This window comes from Brienomyrus brachyistius, chromosome 9 (assembly GCF_023856365.1).
Source record: "Brienomyrus brachyistius isolate T26 chromosome 9, BBRACH_0.4, whole genome shotgun sequence".
Lineage (NCBI taxonomy): Eukaryota > Metazoa > Chordata > Actinopteri > Osteoglossiformes > Mormyridae > Brienomyrus > Brienomyrus brachyistius.
The window spans coordinates 2,346,772-2,362,228 of NC_064541.1; the positions used below are offsets into that span (position 1 = coordinate 2,346,772).

At 43.6% G+C, this 15,457-nt stretch overlaps 2 protein-coding genes across 14 annotated transcripts in view; one reads left to right on the forward strand and one right to left on the reverse strand.

Annotated features, from left to right (window-relative positions):
* Positions 1-71: 71 nt before the first annotated feature.
* Positions 72-9,838, reverse strand: cacng6b (calcium channel, voltage-dependent, gamma subunit 6b). The gene is made up of 5 exons (XM_049025794.1): positions 9,679-9,838; positions 7,103-7,558; positions 2,740-2,814; positions 2,498-2,635; positions 72-1,356 (listed from the first exon to the last, which is right to left on the reverse strand). The coding sequence occupies exons 2-5, from the start codon at positions 7,461-7,463 to the stop codon at positions 1,166-1,168; spliced, it is 765 nt and encodes a 254-aa protein (XP_048881751.1). The 5' UTR covers positions 7,464-7,558; positions 9,679-9,838; the 3' UTR covers positions 72-1,165.
* Positions 9,839-14,609: 4,771 nt separating this feature from the next.
* LOC125748971 (uncharacterized) overlaps positions 14,610-15,457 on the forward strand; it is a 34,570-nt gene continuing 33,722 nt past the window's right edge. For all 13 annotated transcript variants that reach the window (XM_049025757.1, XM_049025766.1, XM_049025770.1 and 10 more), the window contains exons 1-2: positions 14,610-14,676; positions 14,854-14,880. In XM_049025757.1, the coding sequence (XP_048881714.1) occupies positions 14,625-14,676; positions 14,854-14,880 (79 nt within the window). In that variant the 5' untranslated portion in view covers positions 14,610-14,624. The remainder of the gene's footprint in view (positions 14,677-14,853; positions 14,881-15,457) is intronic.

Genomic DNA, 15,457 nt, shown 5'->3' on the forward strand with positions numbered 1-15,457 from the left:
CAGTATAACCCATGAATAAACGGAGGGAGAGACACACACACACACACACATATGCTTACACACTGAAAACATTCATTACACAGGTTTATTATAGTAATAGGCATTCTGAATATGACATGACAAAATAAAAGCCCTTAAATATCATTCCCAGAAGATCATATACAAAAGTCATACACCCTCTGTCATTCTGCGATTCAGTACCGAGACAAAAAAAAGCAAAAAAAATATATATGCATGTATATACATTTTTCGTGTATATTTCAAAACACAGGTGGATGCAAAACCTTAATATATAGTATATAAACAGCATTTGCATAAGTAGATATTATACAACAAACATTTTGTCAAAGGTTTATCTTCATTTTCCATTAAGGCCTCAAAGCGGTTCCCAGGGAATTGCTAAGTCGTACAACTTGGTGTCGTCCTGTGTCACCATCTGCATCTGTTGCTGTCAACGTTCCAGGACAAAGTCCCCGCGGCAGGGATGTCGAGCTCTGTTCCCCAAGAAGTGCGATACTTCACGGCTTCTCGGGAGAGAGCCAGTCATCGCTGAATCACACAAAAGGCCTGAAAAAGCACACTACGTTGGCAGTGCTGGGGCCTCATTAAAATGTGATGTGTCGCATTATGAAACTGTATATGAGAGTAACGGTTGTAATGTCATCTACCCCCAGAAAATATCATAGACATAATAATAATACTAAAAATAATAATAAAACTCTGTGTCCCTGACCAAGATAAGCAGTGAGAAGATGGATGGATGGGTGGATGGACTTTACATGATAACACATGTAAAGTCAAACACAGGAAATAAAACTGCTTGCATATGTTTGTGTTTCCTTGTATTTCCAGGTTACTCTGTAAGACATCGTTTTGTAGGAATGGGCTAAGTCATAGTCCCATCTTCTGTGCAGGTCTAACTGTTTATTCATATTAAAAAATACTAAAGTGTAAAGAAATTAATGTCAGGCCTTAGTTTTACTCTACCCTACTCACACCGAATTTGGTGCTGATTGTGTCAGGTTCTCTGTCAGTTTAAGTGGGCATAGTGACTCGCTATCAGTCAGTCTTTTCATTTCTAGCACAAGCAATCCTATTGTATTTGTAAATGTTTGTAGGTCTGACACCACCAGGTCACTAGGTGGCGCTTGTATTGTGGAGGACACTATTTACAGGGTGTGCCAGGGAGGAAGAGCATAACAAAGAGGATGCCACCCACAATGAGGACAGCTCCTGCTGACCCCACACAGGCCACGGAGGAGGAGAGCTCATGATGCAGCGGGACTGACTGATCGCTGCCCAGAAGGGAGAGAACCGACTGGTGGAAGATGATAAGGGCCACCAAAAGCAGGAGTCCTGTCAGCGAAATGGAGAGACATGAGTGGGAATAAGGTGGAGAAATGCAGGGAACTGCTGACCTTATGCCTATCAGTCATATATTAGCACTGAGAGATTAGCACGGCCTACACACTATATACCTACCTGATTAAGGCAAACAGCGAAAGAAGCATCATGAAAGCATCGGGCAAACATTTGTTAACAGGGGAGACAGTTCAATGGGGACACGTCCCTGACCGCTCACAACCAGTCAACACACACGAGTAAGACGCGCACCTTCTGAAGGACAGTGCTGCAGCACATCTCAACCTTAGTTTTGAAATAACTAGTTACACGAGGAAATGAAAAAGCTCCAACAATTTGAAATGTAAAATATAAAAGAAGGTCGAGCTGTCCTCGCTTTTTGGAGACGTTTTCTCTTTGCGCATTCAGAACGTAAGCAAAGCTGCTTGCACCGACGTGTCCCTCTCTTCTCGTGTTGCGCTGGGTCTCACCAGCACAAATCATGTGCATGCAGGCAGTTTTAAAATCGCTGCAGGATGGGGAGCGCCGACGAAAAAATTAATACCAGGTCTGGGGATTTATTGAGCACTAACCGCAAGGATGTTGACACCACATGCAGCACTCTCTCTGCTGGGAGGTGGAGGGGGCGCAAGTTAGCAAGGGAGGTGCATTTTTGAAATTTTGCTAACACTAGGGATAGCACTCACCCCCCCCCCATTTGTTGATTAATGGGTGATTAACAAGGTCAGTGATGCAAAGCAAGGTTCGCTTAGATGTCACCTCTCCCAGTTAGGGTGACCAGCAAATCCATGTCAGGCGGGAGAGTATGAGCGAGGACAGTATTTGTGGACAATCACTTCAACTAAAAAAGACCTGCATTTCACTTTTGCACTGAGTTCTTGCTGCGTGCTGATTGTTCAGTCTCCTATAATCACGCATTTGTCACTAATGTTAATGTGAAACATTTCAATCAAGGAAACAAGCCAGTACACAAGCACAAGAAGAACTTAACTGTTTAGCCAAGCACAGGAGTCATTCAGTTTTAAAGTAGTTCGTAAAATCTAAAGTAGCTCCTACTGTCCCCCTGACATGGATTAAGTGGTCACCCTACTCCCAGTGGAAGCCCTGAATTGCTGGACTATGCCTCAGTTCTCACCTGAGACAATGAAGCAGAATGAGGCGGACTTTACGAAGAACTGCACTCCCTTGCTGAGGGCCATGACGATGCACGTGCACCCCATAGCCATCATGAAGAAGCTGATCAGAGACAGAACGGCTGTCGTCATGTTCAGACCTGGGTACGAGAGGAGGGTTACACAGAGCTACAGGTCAGCATCCACAGGAGGGCGTACCGGCCACGCTGACGGGGAGATGGAAGAGAGCCAGGCGCTGACTTACTTTTCGTGGTCGTCCTCTTAAAAATAATGGCATTCTGTCCCAAAGTGAAGAATCTGAAGTATGTGCAGTTTGATTCTGGAGTAAGAAGAGGGTCAGATACGTTATTGGATGATCTTAACAAACGAAAACGTTCATGATCTCCAAGAGCCACTTTGCAGCTAGCTTCCAGCAGTGTGGTCAATGCCTTACACATCTAGAGGTCAAACGTAGCTCAGGAGTGGGGTTGCCTCTACCTTTGCAGGGGCCATAGGCAAAGCATATTTGAGGAGCCTCCTACCAAGAAATCTGATGATGATTTCACTTTCTACACAAGTATTTTGGGGCAAAAGACAGCTTGCTATAGCTGGCTATAGCTGGAGCTGGTCCAGCGCGGGACACATGCGTAACACGCATCCACATGCTCACTTTTGGTGATTCCTTTGCATCTTGACAGCTCCACTCTATATTTAGATGGAAAACTGTGAATTAACCCGCTTCCAAGGGACTTTCGCGGTGCATAGTGATGTCTGATGAGGTTCGGAACTGATTAGTGGCAAACACAAAAGCCGGCTGGCTGCAGACCTCCGCACCCATGGGTGATGCCCCCCCATTCCCCTTCCCCCCAAAGAAAGAACCAACAGTCTGAACTCGACTCTGTGGAGGGGGGTCCACAGAAAACAGGATAAGTGCTCTCACAAAACCGGCTTAATATAGCTTCATGCGAGTTCCTGTCCTTAATAGTATTCTAGATTAGGATGTTTTATTTGTTAACACTTGAGCCCTTCCGCTTGCCATATATGTGACCAGGAAATGTAACTGCTATCAACATTATCAAGTTTTAGAGCCCATAATCACATCCCTAAAGGGGATGTTCTGTCATTTCATGCAATGCTTTGGTTATAATTGGCCTTGCTAGGCAGAGAGTGACAGTACTGTCTATGCATAGATCTATATTTCACCATCTTCCCAGATTTCCCACCAAGCTCTAGTTGTAATCAGATGAAACGATTATTTCTCTTATCACTGCTGGCCAACTGCACACAGCCACTGCCTTTTTTCACACGGTAACAGCGAGTGACGTGAATCCGGAGGACACAGTCATAAATGTGTTAAGCAAATGGTGTCATTATACAGCTTTTTGAAGAGTGTCATGTACAACCTGGTTCTGTAATTACTGCATATATAAACCAGAGCAAAATGCTAAATATCTTGGAACATTTGATATGGATATTTAAAGTGACATTTAATTTGAACTGTAAATGTATTTCATTTATTTATTTTTTTGGCTGGATAAACTGTTTTAGTATCATTTTGGAAATGTTTCATCGCTTGATTAGATTAATCTCTTCCTTGAGCAACTAGAGGATATTCAAAATATGTAAAAAAAGAAAACATTTAAAATCACCTCACAACAATTTGTCAGAATACGATATTTTACAAATGAGACAGCATCAGTTCCATAAATCAATATAAAAGAAATTCTAAGTACAGTATGCAAAATGCATTTGCAAACCACCAAAAGGCAAAACCACGGCAGCAAAGCTATAATGAATCTCCATCTGAAGGTTTTAATTTTATCATACAAAGAGAATTCTGTCAATGGCAGAAAAAAATATATTTCTATACATCTTTTTTGATCGTGAGAAGTTTTAAACTGCCTGTAATAATCAGTTGGCAGATGAATACATGGATGGATGGATGGATGGATGGATGGAGTTTCAAATATATATATATATATATATATATATATATATATATATATCTGCGATGGGCTGGCCCCCCATCCTGGGTTGTTCCCTGCCTCGTGCCCATTGATTCCGGGATAGGCTCCGGACCCCCCGCGACCCAATAGGATAAGCGGTTTGGAAAATGGATGGATGGATATATATATATAGATATATATATATATATATATATATATATATATATATATATTCCAAAAGAATGTTTTCCTGTTCTTTTAGTGGCAGGGACAATAAGCTGTAAAACTGTAGCTATAACCCACTTTTTAGGGAAATATCAGTGTTGGAATGTTTTTTCAAGTTGCCAGTATAAACTGACAGTAGACAGTCAAGAATAGAGGTGTTTCCTCCTGGCAGTGGGATCAGATATACACAAGTAGAGTGTGCAGAGACATCCATTACGAATCAGAACTGAAGTGTCTCCTGGTAACGTTATCATGCATCTCCACCATTCATTTCACACACTCTAAAGTTGAATTTCATAATTGTTTCCCACCCTATTTTTTTAATTTGCAGAGTGAACAAATTTTCAGAGTGAACACATTTACCCCTTTCATAGATATACATCTGTTTCTACGAGAGAACAATACAGTGTATATAATGAAGTCTAATTCAAGATATCTTTAGTTTTGTATAATATTGCAATAGTTTTGGACATTTTATTTTTTTACACTATTTATGTGTGTTTTCCAAAATAATTTATGATCAAGTTTCACTCCTAAATATAAAATTTCATATACTCTTTTTATTTCAGTATCATCAATCATAATATTAACTTGATTTTTGATTTGTTGGTTGACAAAAATTATAACATTTGTTTTACTTAAATTTAATACTAATTTGCTAATATCAAACTAGTTCTTTAAGACTTTAAATTCTTAACTTTAAACACTTTCCACTGTATTCAGAAGCCGGTCCAAGCTTTTTCTATAGCAATATATAATAGAGTAATCCTGAAATAAATTTTTACAATTTAGTCACTTTACAAATATCATTTATATACAGTATGTACAGTATATCATTTTCAGCTGCCTCTCATTAGCTCCTTCATTAGTCCCATATAAACATGCTTCCCAGTCCTATGTTCCCCAGTCCAGTCATTGACGTAGAACCTTATATTTCCTGTGCCTTCCCTTGTTCTAGTCCTCCCATTTCTGATCCCCTGCGATCCTGTTTTTTTTTACCGTCCCTGTTCAGCTAATTCAATAAAACACCTTCCCTCAAGTCCTTCATCCTTCAAGTCATGACAAAATGTAATGCCTCTGTATCTATTGTCATGCAAATAACAACAGTGACCTTCTGAATACTTCTTTTACAGTGTTCATTGCATTTTTAGCAAACATGGCATCACACACAGAACATGCTAAATATTTTACATATGATAATCCTAAAAAAAACTAAATCCTAAAAACAAATGCCAGCCCTTCACTAACTGAATTATGACATCATTATAACTTTTCTAACCTTCACCACCCCACCAACAGGCAGAATGATACACTAGCATTTTGTACCTCTATGCTAGACCCCTATAATGTGTCCTTCCATTAGCCAACTCTCATAGCGACCTCTACCACATTTGAGCCAAGGACTGTAATATATAATCACAAACACTAAAACAACCACTAAAACAACCTCAGTCAATAAACCACTAGCACTGGATTGCCAGTACTTATCCAAGAGTGTAATGAAGTTGTTTTTACTATTATTAATACTCATGCTACTACTGAAAGAACCATAAACAATGATCCTGTTTCAACAACAATAGGAGAGTAATTGGTAATATAGTAGTATTACCATGTCAGTGGTGTCTAATTTTAGCCGTGGATGGATTGTTAGTGCTGTGTATTTTATTTAATGGGTTTGCCATTGACATATGAATGCTGAGTTTATAGTGGGTTATTAAATAACAAGAGCCAGGCAGGTAGAGCTCATGCACATTTTAACTGTCACCCCAGCATGCGATAAACTGCAGAAGCACACAAGCGCAACTGATACCTTGTCAAGTGTTTCTATTTTAACATTGGCATGCTAACAGTACAGCGAAGCGTCAGCCTTCGTTTCCGGCTCAGTGCTCTACTTCTGAGTGTTAGGACATTTCAGCTGCTGTTGTAGATAACAGGACTCCCTGTGAAGCCAGTGTCTTATTGGTCTTCATTGTAAACATTGAAGCCACAAAGTGACTTTCTTTGAAGGTGAATGAGTCGCTAACACACACTGCAGCTTTTCCTCCTGTTAATTTGTATTAAAAGTTAAATGGGTCACTGCCACATATTCAGCTGTATCTAAAGCCTTCTTATGTGAAAATGGCCTGTACTCAGATCAAGCTACATGAAGCTACATCTAGATTTCTCACTAATAACTGTTGTGTGTACTGTGCAAGTATATCCCAGTCAAAACGACCAGTTGTAGGTGCTTTTTGACAATAAACTTGTAACTGTTTCATTTTGTCCCTAAAATAGGATTTAAAGATGAAATGTAATGAATGATTTGGCCAGAATGGTAACAATGACTTAAAGGGCAGATTAGAGCCCAACAATGGCACTGGAGGCCAATAAATTCCTGCCATGCTTCACATTGGCCGTAATAATCCTTTCCCAGAGGGCTGACATCCCAGCTGTAAGAGTGCAGTAACATGCAATCACCTCCAGGGAGTCCAGCAGGCCCGCAGCTCTCTCTGTTGGGATCGATGTCATCCAACCACAGTCTCCTCACGCAGCCCTTCCATAGCCCGTAGTGAGCCACAAGACAAGTCTCGTTGCCATAGAACCCCTTGGGTGGGGCCAACTCCACCCAGTAGTCCGTGCTCACGCCGAATATTGCAAGTGTGACACCCACAAGGGCTATGAGAAAGACCAACTTGACTTTACCCCTTTGGCTTTTATTTAGCTCAGACTCTTGAGCCCTTCGTTTTCCGAATATCCCTCGCATCACCGCCTTCCCTCCACCGGCCCCTGTTCCACCTCTCCCGAATTCCTCCTCCTGGCTGAATATACTGGACCACATGGCGACTTTGGCAAGGCTAGCCAAAGCTCAACAGGGAGGTGGGTCGTCGAGGGTGATGAGTGCTGGTTAAAGGTAGGGCTTCTTCAGAGGGATGACTACAAGAAAGAGGTGGGTAGAGGTGAAAGAAGAAAGAAGGAAGGATTGAGGCTTTAATGAGATCCGTAAAACAAAATTAGGAACTGGAGAAGTAGATGGATAAATGTACTTTGTGAAAAAGCTAAAAACTACTTAGTAATAGAACCAGAAAAATAGACTATCTAAAAATAATTTAAATGACGTGAAATGATTTCTTGATAATGTCCAAAGACATGTGAAAATGATGGATACAGTTATTAGTGTATAAGGAGGGGAGGTAGGAGTAATGTGAGCAGGAGGAGTGAAGATAAATGCTTAGGGTCAGAGTAACCAGAGGGAGTGAGACAGGAAAAATATTAACAAGGCCAGTGTAGAGTCAGAGCTCAAGACAAAAACATGGAAGGAGAGAGTTTTTGGGATAAAAGGCAATAAAACAGAGCCAGGTTTGGAAAATGAGGGCAGATTGGGTGAGAGAAATGGTGAGGAAGGAGCAGAGGCAAACAGAGTCACCAGGAGGTGAAGAACTAAGCAAAATAAAAATCGCAGGTGGTAGGATGGGGGGTGTAGGGGAAGCAGAGGAAGAGCAGAAGAAAGTCGTGTCACCAGGAGGTGAAGAACTAAGCAAACTAAAATCAGCAGGAAGTGGGATGAAGAGTGTAGGGTGCAGAGGAGCAGAGGATGAGGAGCAGAATGGAGCAGTATCACTGGGAGGTGACGAACTACACAAAATTAAAATAGCATGAAGTGGGATGAGGAGTGTAGGGTGCAGAGGAGGAGGAGCAGAAGGGAGCAGTGTCACTGGGAGGTGAAAAACTAAGCAAAATTAAAATAGCAGAAGGCGGGATGGGGATGTAGGAGGAGTAGAGGAGGAGCAGAGAGGAGCAGTGTCACTGGGAAGTGAACAACTAAGCAAAATAAAAAACAGCAGGAGGTGGGTTGGGGATGTAGGGGAAGAGGCCTGGGAGGCAAAGAAAGGAGCAGGGCCAGGCTTTTCTTGAAAACCTTGAACGAAATGAGAGAAATCAAAACATCAAAAATCATTGCTAGTAACATAAATTCCACTGCACATGTTTGCTAATGGAACTTTGTTGGGTCAGGTTTAGTGTGGTGGATATTTCTAAGGGCCAAAATTGAGTCATGGAGTATATGTTATTAATAGCGGGATTCCTTTGTGTTTCTGCCTAACAGTACAGTGTGAGTCTAACTTTCATTATCATGAAGTGACATTGCAGCTGACTTTGCATGGCGACTAGCTGCAGACAACAGCATCTCAGGCTTTCAGTAGGTGACACAGCCGTTAATATGGAATTGAGCAGCTGGGAGCCTGAGTGCTTAACACTAAGTCAAAGGCAGACAAAGGGGCCATGTCGAGGTATTAATTCCACATAAACAGGTAGGGCACTTGGAGAGAGAAGAAAGGGGACTCATTACCCTGGAGTGCAATACAAACAATAGTGCCAAATTATCACTCTTATCAAAATGGCAAATCGGGCAGGGTGCCAAAACTGGCACCCACTGCGGAAGAGATCAATTATGCCCCTGGGTACCATCATAACAGCATGGGGGTCTATCTGACCCTCACTGTACACACACAGCATGCCGATACTTTGATAAAAACATATCAAAGACTGAAGAGGACATAGACAGTCTGCCGGGCGCACATGTGTCCATTTGTACTCCATGTAATTCTGAAGAACTGTAGGAATAAGCAGTTAGCAACAAACATACTAAGTGAATGTCAAAGTCATTGTTAATTCACAGATATAATCAATTTTAGGCAAAACACGAAAAAGCCACATGCTAAGTATAAAATGAGTAACGTTTTGAGCATATAGTAGATTAAAACTGATTTTGTTTATGTAATCTAGTTATCTATGTTTAGGGTTTGTATATTAGCAAAAATAAATGTAAAATATTCATACTGAAATATTATTATATACATTTACCTTGTGCATGCACAATGTCTTTATTTTAATACTCATATTTTAACTCTTTTTAATTACAACATTTGCAGATGTGAGATATTAATAAATTATCCAAAACATGGCATTTATTCAGAACAGCATCATTTTGGCAAGCGTGTTTTGAACTCTGCCGAGATCATTCAGTGGCTATAACAGTGAGAAGAGTAACTGCTCACCTGTTTGCTGTCTGTTCGGCCCAGAGGAGAAGATAGACTTGAAACTTAATGGAGGAGAGTGAGAGGGTGAAGGGTGAGAGGCTGTAGAGGTAGGAGGGGAGGGAGGGATAGAGAGAGAGAGACTGAGCTGGGGCTGAGGGGAGGATCGTGTGCTGGGCTTGGCGTGCACTCACACGTCTGCGTCCACATGCCAGGAATGTTTGCGTGAGTGTGTGGTACCACTGGTGAAAGTGCAGTCTGTGTGTCCATGTCAGTGCTCACGTGTGCAGTGGAGTGTGTTTGTGCAACTTGGGTGGGCGTCAGACTGCATGTGTCCATCTGTCTGTCTGTGGACAGAGAACCAATAGCGTTGATCTGTGTCACATTGCCTGTGTGTGTGTGTCCGTTCTATTTCTGACATCCACCTGTTAATGACATTAGAAGTGCGCGGGCAGCAAAGAGGCCAGACATGCCTTGTAGCCTTTATACAAGGAAATACGGCAGCCGGCTGGGGTCCCTCTGCTGACTGTTAATATCCCGATAATCAGAGCTATTAGTTAAGTTCTCCCCAAACGAGCTTGAAGGGCCGAATGGCCTCCTTTCGTTTGTAAATTTCTTATGTTCTTATGTTCAGAGATGGACGGAGCAGCAGTTTGGAGGCATTAGGCTGCAGTGCTGAGGACAGGATGGATAAGGTTTCTTCAGGCCCTCTTCTTACTTACACCAAGTAGCCCGAGACTGACTTTCACTGCAGTAGTAGAAATACAAATAAAATAACAACGAAGTATAGAGCCTGGAAATGAACAGGGAATGAATCGCAGGAGAAAAACTCTGGAGAATCAAACAGGCAGTTTGCTGTTTCCCCTTAGAGTGCTGCATGCTGAACTGTCCATCACAGGCACTGCCCCCAGTTTGTGACTATGTCTGCTGTTTCCCCTGCATGCTGAACTGTCCATCACAGGCACTGCCCCCAGTCTGTGACCATGTCTGCTGTTTCCCCTGCATGCTGCAGTGTCCATCAGAGGCACTGCCCCCAGTCTGTGACCATGTCTGCTGTTTCCCCTGCATGCTGCAGTGTCCATCACAGGCACTGCACCCAGTCTGTGACCATGTCTTCTGTTTCCCCTGCATGCTGAACTGTCCATCACAGTCACTGCCCCCAGTCTGTGACCATGTCTGCTGTTTCCCCTGCATGCTGCAGTGTCTATCACAGGCACCGCCCCCAGTCTGTGACCATGTCTGCTGTTTCCCCTGCATGCTGAACTGTCCATCACAGGCACCGCCCCCAGTCTGTGATCATGTCTGCTGTTTCCCCTGCATGCTGCAGTATCCATCACAGGCACTGCAACCAGTCTGTGACCATGTCTGCTGTCTCCCCTGCGTGCTGCAGTGTCCATCACAGGCACTGCCCCCAGTCTGTGACCATGTCTGTTGTTTCCCCTTAGAGGGCTGCAAGCTGCAGTGTCCATCTCAGGCACTGCCCCCAGTCTGTGACCATGTCTGTTGTTTCCCTTTAGAGGGCTGCATGCTGCAGTGACCATCTCAGGCACTGCCCCCAGTCTGTGATCATGTCTGCTGTTTCCCCTGCATGCTGCAGTATCCATCACAGGCACTGCCCCCAGTCTGTGACCATGTCTGCTGTCTCCCCTGCGTGCTGCAGTGTCCATCACAGGCACTGCCCCCAGTCTGTGACCATGTCTGTTGTTTCCCCTTAGAGGGCTGCAAGCTGCAGTGTCCATCTCAGGCACTGCCCCCAGTCTGTGACCATGTCTGTTGTTTCCCCTTAGAGGGCTGCAAGCTGCAGTGTCCATCTCAGGCACTGCCCCCAGTCTGTGACCATGTCTGTTGTTTCCCCTTAGAGGGCTGCAAGCTGCAGTGTCCATCTCAGGCACTGCCCCAGTCTGTGACCATGTCTGTTGTTTCCCCTTAGAGGGCTGCAAGCTGCAGTGTCCATCTCAGGCACTGCCCCCAGTCTGTGACCATGTCTGTTGTTTCCCCTTAGAGGGCTGCAAGCTGCAGTGTCCATCTCAGGCACTGCCCCCAGTCTGTGACCATGTCTGTTGTTTCCCCTTAGAGGGCTGCATGCTGCAGTGTCCATCACAGGCACTGCCCCCAGTCTGTGACCATGTCTGTTGTTTCCCCTTAGAGGGCTGCAAGCTGCAGTGTCCATCTCAGGCACTGCCCCCAGTCTGTGACCATGTCTGTTGTTTCCCCTTAGAGGGCTGCATGCTGCAGTGACCATCTCAGGCACTGCCCCAGTCTGTAACCATGTCTGTTGTTTCCCCTTAGAGGGCTGCATGCTGCAGTGTCCATCTCAGGCACTGCCCCCAGTCTGTGACTATGTCTGTTGTTTCCCCTTAGAGGGCTGCATACTGCAGTGACCATCTCAGGCACTGCCCCCAGTCTGTGACCATGTCTGTTGTTTCCCCTTAGAGGGCTGCATGCTGCAGTGTCCATCTCAGGCACTGCCCCCAGTCTGTGACCATGTCTGTTGTTTCCCCTTAGAGGGCTGCATGCTGCAGTGTCCATCTCAGGCACTGCCCCCAGTCTGTGACCATGTCTGTTGTTTCCCCTTAGAGGGCTGCATGCTGCAGTGTCCATCTCAGGCACTGCCCCCAGTCTGTGACCATGTCTGTTGTTTCCCCTCAGAGGGCTGCATGCTGCAGTGTCCATCTCAGGCACTGCCTCCAGTCTGTGACCATGTCTGTTGTTTCCCCTTAGAGGGCTGCATGCTGCAGTGTCCATCTCAGGCTGCAGGAGCGTTGGAACTCCATTTCCCCAAACATGCATTTTTTATGTGTCTATTCTGTCACTCTCCTCACATATGATTTGTCGACTCAGACCCTGTTATCCATCACACAGCCAGTTCTGAGTCTGTGAGATACAATTGAGACATTACCCTTTTGTACTTGTAGAATGCATCTCATCTTTAGATCTTATGCCTGCAATGACTAAAAATACCCATCAGATGGTGCCAATGCACGCAATATAGTAGTAGAGACTACCTGGTTTCCTGAAAAGCTTGTAACCATTTCATATTAGTGTAATCTGCAAACTCCTCAGGTCACACATCTTTCTGTGTTTTTTTTCTTTAAATATTTATCTTTTATCTCTTGTATTGCTTTTACATATGCCCAATCCCTGTAGTCACAATCTGTATGCAAATGTATGTATGTATGTGTGCATGCATGTATGTATGTATTTATATATGTACAATGGCATGAAATAATGTTCCTTCAGGACAGTGGTGCAACAAACAAACAGCAAGTGAGAAGGGGAGGCTTTCAGACAGGGTTAGACACAAGGGTTAATATCAGGGGCAGTCAAACGGCGAAACTCAATGTAATATAGACCACACTATTGATCTGAATGGACTCCCCCCCCAAGCTTGGCTGATAAAATTAGGACCATAATAAACAATAAATACAACTGGATTGAATAAATATTGGGGAAATGAATAAAAGATAAATAGCACGTTAGAGAGATCAGTGCCAGTTGGTGAGCGTGAGTGGGCACAGGTAGGGAGTCAGATGGGCAGCAGGGTGTTTAGTGGCCTGACATCCTCGGTGAAGAAGCTTCTTCTGAACCTGGCAGATCTGGCTCCCTCACTCCTGGACCTTCTACCAGATGGGAGCAGGACAAAGAGCCTTCAAAGGGACTCTTCTATGATGGTAGAGGCTTTGTGGATGCAGTGTTTGTGGGAAACGTCCTTGTTGCAGGGAGGAGAGAGATGTTTTTATTTGCTGTATGCTTCGGGGAAACTGAATATCCCTGCAGTGGAAATGTATAAAGCAAAAAAATAATAAATAATGAACATAGCGATATCAGGTACAAGATTCATGGCTAGATCACTACTACGAAGATGCACTCTTTTCATTTACAACAAACTGAATGACATTATGCTAATGAAAAATTGATCAATTTGTAGTACAGGTTCACAAACACAGCTGTATGCAGTGTGCAGTCCAGGTTCACAAACACAGCTGTATGCAGTGTGCAGTCCAGGTTCACAAACACAGCTGTATGCAGTGTGCAGTCCAGGTTCACAAACACAGCTGTATGCAGTGTGCAGTCCAGGTTCACAAACACAGCTGTATGCACTGTGCAGTACAGGTTCACAAACACAGCTGTATGCAGTGTGCAGTCCAGGTTCACAAACACAGCTGTATGCACTGTGCAGTACAGCTTCACAAACACAGCTGTATGCAGTGTGCAGTCCAGGTTCACAAACACAGCTGTATGCACTGTGCAGTACAGCTTCACAATCATCTTGCCATTATCATCGGCTCGAAAGAGGAAGCCTCTAAACTTAGAAATTGCCAGCCACACACAAGCTGCTGTGGCTGCTTGTTTAAATGTTTCTTGTTTAAAGCGTTTTGCAAGTTGCATGTGTAAAGAGGAACATTGGAAACAAGTTCCCCCACTAGTGCAAACTGGTCGCTGCAGAAGGTGGTGGATGCATGAGGTTTACCATTTGCACTGAAAAAGCTCAAAATCATAAATGAAAGCCCAGGTCACTGTCATCAAATATATTTAAACATCTGAAGTTTTTTTGGCTGGTCCTGTTATGGTTCTTCCTGTAACTATGGGTAGTGGGGAAACCTTTTACCGGTTCAGATTTGCAAGCTTCACCAAACGAGCTAACTGTACCTCCCAGTAAGTGTGGTTATCACAGACGGAGAACAAGGGTATAAATGTAAAAATACTGTGGATAAGTGATACCATTAGCTTTTTGTTGTATCACAAGAAGATGGATACAAATTTTACAGCATAATGGTAGGTAGCACTCATGCCTCACATCCGCAGGCTGACCCCAAAGAGCAGAAACACCTTGTGACACCCAGTGCTGGTGTAGGCACCTCTGAGGCTGAGCTTTAAAATAACACAACATAACCAACTTCCTCATTACCAAATGCTCACTCTAACTTTTAACTTTTGGTTTTTACATTTGGCTGATTGCTGTCAAAATGCTGCTGCCTGCCTTCTGTCTCCTTGCACAGACTATCCTTCTCACTGGATGTAAGTAGCTGCAGACGGTTCACTGGAGCTCAGGGTCTGTCACTGCCGGTTTTTGGAAGCGGATATTCTGAACAGAATTGCTGAATTACTTTTTCAGTAGTTTGTTCCCTTTACATATTGTACAGATTGTGATGTTTGCCATCAGCTCTTCACTTCATGTTTACATTTAATTTTCAGGGTTTGTTGGGTACAGAAGTGATGATGGTGAGTGTAAACACAAGCTTGGTTATTCTTTGCTTTTTTTAAATTACAATTCAATTTTGATATTATGTTTGACTTCCAGCATAAAACAGGTAACTAATTAGATTTCTGTTATTCAGTTAAAGGGACACATTTACTAAACCTGAGAAAGAATTCTGATGTTATTATGATATATGTATTTTATAATGTTTATATAACCAGGCCATGTGTGTCTCTGCGTTTGCGAATCCTGTGCCTGGTAGCGCAGTGCCAGAGTCGGGCCTTTGAGCCCGACCCCAAACCCCCCATAATCCTGGGGTGTTGGGCACTGGGCAACTCTGCACTGTGACCCCCACACTGTATGTGTGTCTCATGGAGAGTAAGATGGGATGGGCAAGGAGAGAATCTCCCATGGGGGTGACTAATGTATCTCTGTTCTGTTAAGTATAACTGAGAGACCTGCATTAAAATCAGCAGACTCAACAATCAGTGTACAAAGGAGATACTGCAGGAAATTTGCAGAATTAAACTTTGCATTCTGGCTATCAAGGCTGAGATGGACACTCTACTTATATATATTACCGTTCAGCTCCTAATCTCT